The sequence below is a fragment of the Ornithorhynchus anatinus genome, chromosome 14 (assembly GCF_004115215.2).
Source record: "Ornithorhynchus anatinus isolate Pmale09 chromosome 14, mOrnAna1.pri.v4, whole genome shotgun sequence".
NCBI lineage: Eukaryota > Metazoa > Chordata > Mammalia > Monotremata > Ornithorhynchidae > Ornithorhynchus > Ornithorhynchus anatinus.
Window position 1 is genome coordinate 39605306 of NC_041741.1, and position 8543 is coordinate 39613848.

Sequence of the window (8543 nt, forward strand, 5' to 3'; positions counted from 1 at the left end):
CTTCGAGTTCCCCTTCTTTCGTCAATGCAGCCACTAGAAAGATTGCATGCAACCAAAGGGACACGAGCCGGTGACCAACTACCCCTCACTTGCCCCGACCCAGCCTACGGGTTCCCCCCAAGGTGGCCAAGTTTGGGTTGGACAGTTAGCATTTGGATATGGGGTCAGGTGAAGCACCGGCTTGAGTTGATATGGGGTATAATCTGGTGGCGCTGTTGAAGGAATTGATTAATCAATGGTCCTGAGCCCTTACTGGGTGCTGACCATTATACTAAATCCTTAGCAGAGAACAGAGGTGAAAGAAATGGGTCTCTGGCTCAAGTTTATAACCTGGCAAGGAGACAGACACTAAATTGCTGCCAGGGAAAGAAGTCGAGTACAAGAATATTTACTTAAGGGCTGTGGGTTTGGAATTGAGGCGAGTAGCAAAGGCGTTAAGGAAAAAGGGCCCAAATGCCTAGATAACATTAAGGGTGAGTTGAGGGGAGAGAAGTTGAAAGGTTAATCAGGAAAGGCTTCTTGAAGAAAAGATTTTAGTTTGGAGTTTTGGACTGTCAGATATGAAGGGGGAGGAAGAGCAGGAGGCACATGGTAAGTATGAGATGGGTATGTACCTATTGAGGTACCTGGGGAAAATTGAGGTGGGGCTGGCCCATCCTGCATCTATTTCCTTTCCCCTCCTCCGCCTTGGCCAGGACCACTGTGTTCCACAAAGGTAGAACCAGACCCCTATGTAACTGTACATAGGACTCATATATAACAGCCTGTACCTTCCTCTCCCTGGAATCTGCAAAAGTCCCTTCCCAGCTCTTTACCCGGATACCCAGGGGAACAGCAGTCAAATTGTATGCTGGGCCTTAAGAACTTTTTTGCAGGTACACTGGGCTCATGCAAGATTAACAGATTTTTTTAAAAAGGAACAAAGGGAAAAGTGAAAAGGAAAGTCAATTAAGGAGCCAGTGGGAGGAGACTAATTAGGAATCAGTTATTGGGTGCTTACTGTGTGCGGTACTGAGCACTTGGGAGAGAATGACAGTTGGTAGACATGTTCCCTGCCCACAGTGAGCTTAGTCTAGAGGGGGAAACAGACATTAATATAAATAAATCTTGGGTGTGTACAAAAGTGCTGTGGGGTGAGGGAGAAGCTGATAGAGTGATCAAGGTGGGATGGGAGATGTGCTTGAATTAACATGGTAGCGGTTTGGTTGGAAAGGTCAGATCTTAGCAGGGTTGTGCAAATTGAACTAACAGAATTCAGGGAAGAGGCAGGGAGTAGCCCAGGAGGAAACCGCTCAAAAGGTGGGGAGATACCACAGAAAGGTCAGAAATGTCACGCAGTCTGACCCCAACACAAACTGGTGGAGCTTGGATGAATGATTTTCAAAAGCCCACTGAAAAAACAAGCTGCTGATAAATGGTTTGTCATCAAAAAGTCAAAGATTGGCTGAACTGGATGACAAGCAACTGCCCCTCCAGTGCTCCAATCCTCACAGTTGGAAAGTGGGAACGATACAACCTGATTTGAGAGCCCAAGGAATTGTTTTGTCAGCAGATTGTGGAGTAACTAGCTTTCCCTCAAGACCGGATCCTGACCCAAAGCCGCTCTGGTCACCTTTACAGAGTCATCCTGGTTTAGACATGGTAGAGAGCTACTTTGGTATGGTAAAAGGGTAGGCGTTTTAAATAAAAATATTTTTTTTTAAATCAGAGTTTAATTATATGACAAAAAAGGTATTTTCCACCCATATAATATGGAATATTTTTTAAACCATTGACTTTACACTGCAATGATTTACTGAAAATGTCATTTATTATACTCATTCTAAATAGTTCAATTGTTACACTATATTTCAAATTTTTCAAAGTAGGTAGATGTGCATGGTGTTTTAATGGGCATTAGAAAAATTGAAGACCAAACCGAAACATCCTCAAAGCCATTTTCCAATAGCTCATGTGGCACATCTAGTTAAACTTCTTCAGTAACATCAGTTCAAACGTAATTCATGAAGCTCTTCTGAACAACCTCAGCATGTGTGGCTTTACATTACATACAGTAAGTCAAGTAGCTTGACACTTGATAGACAGAAAAATAAATTCAAACATTGATTTTCCACTTTAGATGTACCAAATGATCACCGTTGTTGAGAAATTTGAACTTCATCCTGTCTTTCTTTCAGCCCCAACAGCTCCGTTCTGAGTTCGCCCGGCTTGGGTGGGTTTTCAGGGATAGTCTACAAAGACAATAATCATGGTGTCAATACTCTGTCTGAGACTTGGAAGTGCAAAATAAATTGTATTTACTGAGTGATTACTGTGTGCGGAGCACTGTAGTAAGGACTTAGGAGAGTACAATACAACATAGTTGGAAGACACGCTCCCTGCCCGCAACAAGCTTACAAAGCAGGAAAGCCAAAGTCTCCCATTACCCAAACATTTATTTATTGAACGCCTGCTGTGTGCACGGGCAATGTATTAGGTCTTCAGTGCTATGAAAATATTATTTACAGTTGACAATCTGTTGCGGGAGGGGAGAGGTAGAGGGGGTGGGTGCTTGAGGCTGAAAACGTTTTCAGGGGGTGATGGGGACTAACTGGATCTGTTGCTGACAGGTGAGGGTGGGTATGGCTGCCCTGACTACAGCTCCCTAGCCTGGCAAGTTCAGACAACTCTGCTTATACACAAGAAGCCATTTTATGAGCATCTGGTCAGGGAACAGGGAGAGAGGTTTCATGGGAGAGGGAGGAAGGAGAGGGTTGCATGGAATGGACTCTGTTTGAAGTCAGCTGTGGCAAGACGGCAGGAGAACTTGTCACAATTACAAAATATCAGAAAAAACAGTCTGTGCCTAGATGTCACACACATCTATCCATCTACTTATATACACATAAATGTAACTACATATTTGGATATATAGCTATACTAAGGGGGTATACATACAAGTGCATAGATGACTTCGGAGAGGGATGAGAAAAGGGTGGGGGGAATGAGAGTTTACTGGGGGAAGGCCTTTTGGAGAATATGGATAATTAAGAATTAACTGCAAACAAATATACAGACCTCACCTTTCATAATCATCCTATCAGTTATATTTACTGAGTGCTTACTGTGTGCGGAGGACTGTGCTAAGCATTTGGGAGAAGGCAATATAAAAATAACAGACATTCCCTGTCCACAACAACTTTACAGTCTAGTCATGAACCTGACTTCTTTACCATTGGGCCCCCTCGTAAAACCAACTGAACAAAAGCTGTCCAATATTCACAATACTTTTGTACGTATCTGTAAGTTATTTATATTAATGCCCGTCTCCCTCTCTAGACTGTAAGCTCATTGTGGGCGGGAAACGTATCTGTTTATTCTAACATCGAACTCTTCCAAGTGCTTAGTACAGTACTCTGCACATAGTAAGCGCTCAATAAATATGACTGAACAAATGAAGGAAAACTACTTCATTCACAGAAGCCAATATTTAACAGTACCTAGCATAATGCTCGTCCCAAAGCGGGCAGTGGGATCCTGCTGACGCTGATGAATGAAAAGCAAAAGCAAACACACCCAACAAGAGAATATTGAAGGTCATACACTTACAAGATCGGGTCTGTAGTACCTATGCACCACTTCTGCTCCTGCAAGCATTGTTAACATGGTAGCGCTGAGCATTTTCAAGTAGTTTGACCAAGACACCCCAGCTGGCATGGTGAAGAGGAGGAGCGAGGCAAGGGGACCCCAAAGTGCGGAGCAGGCCTTCCTTCTAACGTCTGTGAGGAGGTGGGGAAAGCACAGTAGGTGACCCCAATCAAACTCTAAATCCTGTTCCGCTGCAAAAGCCGGGGAGGACTCTTTCTGCATTCATTCATTTAATTGTATTTATTGAGTACTTACCATGTGCAGAACACTGTACTAAGCGCTTGTGCACTGGACTAGGCCGCGGATCCAGATGTGTAGCTAGCTGCCTACTTACTGGTGGCAACCCCAACTCCATTAGAATAATAATAATAATAATGGTGTTTGTTAAGTACTTAACTATGTGCCAGGCACTGTACTAAGTGCTTGTGCATCGGACTAGGCTGCGGATCCGGATATGTAGCTAGCTGCCTGATAAGACTAGGCCGCGAATCCGGACTTGTAGCTAGATGCCTACTAAATAGTGGCAACCCCAACTCCAAAATAATAATAACAATGGTGTCAGTTAAGCGCTTAACTATGTGCCAGACACTGTACTAAGTGCTTGTGCATCGGACTAGGCCGCGGATCCGGACATGTAGCTAGCTGCCTACTTACTGGTGGCGACTCCAACTCCATTAGAATAATAATGATGGTGCACTTAACTATGTGCCAGGCACTGTACTAAGTGCTGGGGTTGATATGAGCAAATCGGCTGGGACACCATCCCTGTCCCATATAATAATAATAATAATTGGGCAGGGATTGTCTCTGTTGCCGAATTGTACATTGCAAGCGCTTAGTACAGTGCTCTGCATAGTAAGCGCTCAATAAATACGACTGAATGAATAATAATAATGATGGCATTTGTTAAGCGCTTACTATGGGCCAAGCACCGTTCTAGGCGCTGGGGAGGATAAAAGGTGATCAATATATCTTCATCAACTTCTCTGTGCCTCAGTTACCTCATCTGTAAAATGGGGATGAAGACTGTGAGCCCCACGTGGGACAACCTGATTCCCCTGTGTCTACCCCGGCGCTTAGAACAGTGCTCTGCACATAGTAAGCGCTTAACAAATACCAACATTATTATCACCCTATTTATTTTGTTTAATGAGATGTACACCACCCTGATTCTATTTATTTGCTATTGTTTTAATGAGATGTTCTTCCCCTCGACTCTATTTATTGCCATTCTTGTCTGTCCGTCTCCCCCGATTAGACTGTAAGACCGTCCAAGGGCAGGGACTGTCTCTATCTGTTGCCGATTTGTCCATTCCAAGCGCTTAGTACAGTGCTCTGCACATAGTAAGCGCTCAATAAATACTATTGAATGAAAGTTATCCCACGTGGGGCTCACCGTCTTAATGCCCGTTTTCCAGATGAGGCAACTGAGGCCTAGAGAAGTGAAGGGACTCGGCCCAAGTCCCCCAGCTGACAAGCGGCGGAGGCGGGGTTTGACCCCGTGACCTCTGCCTCCCCACGCTCCTTCTCGGGGTTCACGGCCTCGAGCCCCATTTTCCAGAGGAGGCAACGGAGGCCCAGGGCAGTGACTGGCCCGACGGGGCACGGCTGACAGGCGGCCAAGGCGGGATTGGAACCCAGGACCTGCAGGCACCCACCTCCCGCCGACCGACCTGCGCGCCGGGGCTCCACGCATGCGCCACCCGCCCCTCGGCTGGGGCCCGAAGCCCCCGAGCCGCCGCGAAGGAAGGGGAAGTGACGTCAGGGCCGCGCAGGCGGCTCCGGGCGGGGGGGCGCGTGCGGGCGGCGCGAGGACGCTGCCCTGCAGTGCGCGCACGCGCCTTCCAGGCGCAGGCTCCGGGTCACGTGACCCCCTCCCCCGCTCGCGGAAGCGGCCCCGCCCGCGTTGGTATCGCCCCCCCCCCCCCAGCTGCGGGCTCCAGTTGATGATAATAATAATGTTGGTATTTGTTAAGCGCTTACTATGTGCAGAGCACTGTTCTAAACGCTGGGGTAGACACAGGGGAATCAGGTGGTCCCACGTGGGGCTCAGAGTCTTCATCCCCGTTTTACAGATGAGGGAACTGAGGCCCAGAGAAGTTAAGTGACTTGCCCACAGTCGACAAGTAATAATGTTGGTATCTATTAAGCGCTTACTATGTGCAGAGCACTGTTCTAAGCACTGGGGTAGATACAGGGGAATCAGGTTGTCCCACGTGAGGCTCACAATTAATCCCCCTTTTACAGATGAGGTAACTGAAGCACGGAGAAGTTAAGAGACTTGCCCACAGTCCCACAGCTGACAAGTGGCAGAGCCTGGATTCGAACCCATGACCTCTGACCTCTGCGTCTCCTCAAACTCTGACGCCCTCCCCCGTCCTCCACCGAGAGGCCGGGAACGTGTCAAGTTAGACCTGAGTTTGTCTGCTGTGTGACCCTGGGCAAGTCACTCACTGGACCTCAGTTACATCTGTAAAATAATAATAATGTTGGTATTTGTTAAGCACTTACTATGTGCAGAGCACTGTTCTAAGCGCTGGGGGTGATACAGGGTAATCAGGTTGTCCCACGTGAGGCTCACAGTTAATCCCCATTTTACAGATGAGGTAACTGAGGCCCAGAGAAGTTAAGTGACTTGCCCAAAGTCACACAGCTGACCAGAGCTGGGAGTCGAACCCATAACCTCTGACTCTGAAGCCCAGGCTCTTTCCACTGAGACACGCTGCTTACCCCTAAGAAGAAGAATGGTATTTGGTAAGCGCTTGAGCACTATATTAAGCGCTGGGGTAGATACAAGGTGATCAGGCTGTCCCACGTGGGGCTCCAGTCTTCATCCCCATTTTACAGACGAAGTCACTGAGGAATTAAGTGACTCGTCCAAAGTCACACAGCTGACAAGTGGCAGAGTGGGGATTAGAACCCATGACCTCTGACTTCCAAGCCCATGCTCTTCCCACTAAGCTACAATGGGGGACATGGACTGTGTTCAAACGGATTTGCTTGTATCTACTCCAGCCTGGCACCTAGAGAAGCAGCGTGGCTCAGTGGAAAGAGCCCAGGCTTGGGAGTCAGAGGTCATGGGTTCGAATTCCGACTCTGCCACTTGTCAACTGTGTGATCTTGGGCAAATCACTTCATTTCCCTGTGCTTCAGTTCCCTCATCTGTTAAATGGGGATGAAGACTGTGAGCCCCACATGAGACAACCTGATGTCCCTGTATCTCCCCCAGCGCTTAGAACAGTGCTCTGCACGTAGTAAGCGCTTAACAAATACCAACATTATTATTAATGATGTTTCGAGATCTATGATTCTAATTATTTTGATGGTATTGATGCCTGACTACTTGTTTCGTTTTGCTGTCTGTCTCCCCCCATTCTAGACTGAGCCCGTTGTTGGGCAGGGATTGTCTCTACCTGTTGCCGAACTGTACCTTCAAGCGCTTAGTACAGCACTCTGCACACAGTAAGTGCTCAATAAAGACGATTGAATGAATAAATGAAAGGAAGATCTCCCCTCTCCTCTATGGGTCTCGAGAAGCAGCGTGGCTTAGTGGAAAGAACCTGGGTTTAGGAATCAGAGGACGTGGGTTCTAATCCCATCTCCGCCACTTGTCAGCTGGGTGACTGTGGGCAAGTCACTTCACTTCTCTGTGCCTCAGTTACCTCATCTGTAAAATGGGGATGAAGACTGTGAGCCCCATGTGGGACAACCTGATGACCCTGTGTCTACCCCAGCGCTTAGAACAGTGCTCTGCACATAGTAAGCGCTTAACAAATACCAACATTATTATTATTATTATTATTGTCACTGCACTTCTCTGGGTCTCAGTTACCTCATCTGTAAAATGGGGATGATGACTGTGAGCCCCACGTGGGACCACCTTATTACCCTGTATCCATCCATTTATTCAATAGTATTTATCGAGCGCTTACTAGGTGCAGAGCACTGGACTAAGTGCATCGAATGGACAATTCAGCAACCGATAGAGCCAATCCCTGACCAATGTTCATTCATTTAATAGTATTTATTCAGCGCTGACTATGTGCACAGCACTGAACTAAGCGCTTGGAATGGATAATTTGGCAACAGATAGAGACAATCTCTGCCCATTGAAGGGCTCACAGTCTAATCGGGGGAGACAGATGGACAAAAACAAGACAACATAAACACAATAAATAGAATCAAGGGATGTACACCTCATTAACAAAATAAATAGGGTGGGATCTCCCACTGTTCAACTCTAATACCATCCCAAAAGCCACTAAAGGGAGGGCAGCGTGGTTCAGTGGAAAGAGCCCGGGCTCGGGAGTCAAAGGTCATGGGTTCGAATCCAGACTCTACCACTTGTCAGCTGTAGGACTGGGGGCAAGTCACTTCACTGTGCCTCAGTGACCTCATCTGTAAAATGGGGATTAACTGTGAGTCTCACGTGGGACAACCTGATGACCCCGTATCTGCCCCAGCGCTTAGAACAGTGCTCCGCACATAGTAAGCGCTTAACAAACACCAACAGTATTATTAAAGGGAGGGGTTCAGGGAGACAATGTGATGGAGGAGGAAACAATGTGGGGCTCACAGTCTAAATACCCCAGCGTTTAGAACAGTGCTCGGGACATAGTAAGCGCTTAACAAATGCCAAAATAATTATTATTAAAATGAAAGGGGCTGTTTCGATTTTCACCTGATGGGCAGGCCCGACTCCCACACTCCCTGATTTCTGCCTCTGGCGAATAGAGAGGTTCCCACGCCCCGCCTTCCGCCGGCTTTTGACAGTCGGCGGCTCCTCCATCCCGTCCCGTCCCGATGGGCGCCCGGGCCCCCCTGAGGAGAACGTTTCGCGCCCCGCCCCCCGCCCCCCGCCCGTCACGTGACCCCCGGGCCGGCCGGTGATTGGGCGCCGGGGAGCCGGAAGCGGC

The 8543-nt window shown here is 47.7% G+C and overlaps 1 protein-coding gene across 5 annotated transcripts; it reads right to left on the reverse strand.

Moving 5' to 3' along the window:
* Positions 1-1788: 1788 nt before the first annotated feature.
* Positions 1789-8406, reverse strand: C14H12orf73 (chromosome 14 C12orf73 homolog). Of its 5 annotated transcripts, none has more exons than XM_007670022.4 (3): positions 8309-8406; positions 3589-3758; positions 1789-2231 (listed from the first exon to the last, which is right to left on the reverse strand). In XM_007670022.4, exons 2-3 carry the CDS (start codon positions 3694-3696, stop codon positions 2133-2135), a joined length of 207 nt encoding a protein of 68 aa, XP_007668212.1. In that variant the 5' UTR covers positions 3697-3758; positions 8309-8406; the 3' UTR covers positions 1789-2132. The 5 variants fall into 5 exon arrangements, with proteins under 5 accessions (XP_007668212.1, XP_007668210.1, XP_007668211.1 ...); XM_007670020.2 differs by lacking the exon at positions 8309-8406 and adding an exon at positions 5301-5390; XM_007670021.4 differs by lacking the exon at positions 8309-8406 and adding an exon at positions 5286-5365.
* Positions 8407-8543: the final 137 nt, after the last annotated feature.

Coding starts and splice junctions, on each gene's coding strand:
- C14H12orf73 (XM_007670022.4), bottom strand. CDS start 3,696: ATGCCAGCTGGGGTGTCTTGGTCAAACTACTTGAAAATGCTCAGCGCT. Junction 2,232..3,588: donor GGTACTACAGACCCGATCTT/GTAAGTGTATGA, acceptor TTGTCTTTGTAG/ACTATCCCTGAAAACCCACC.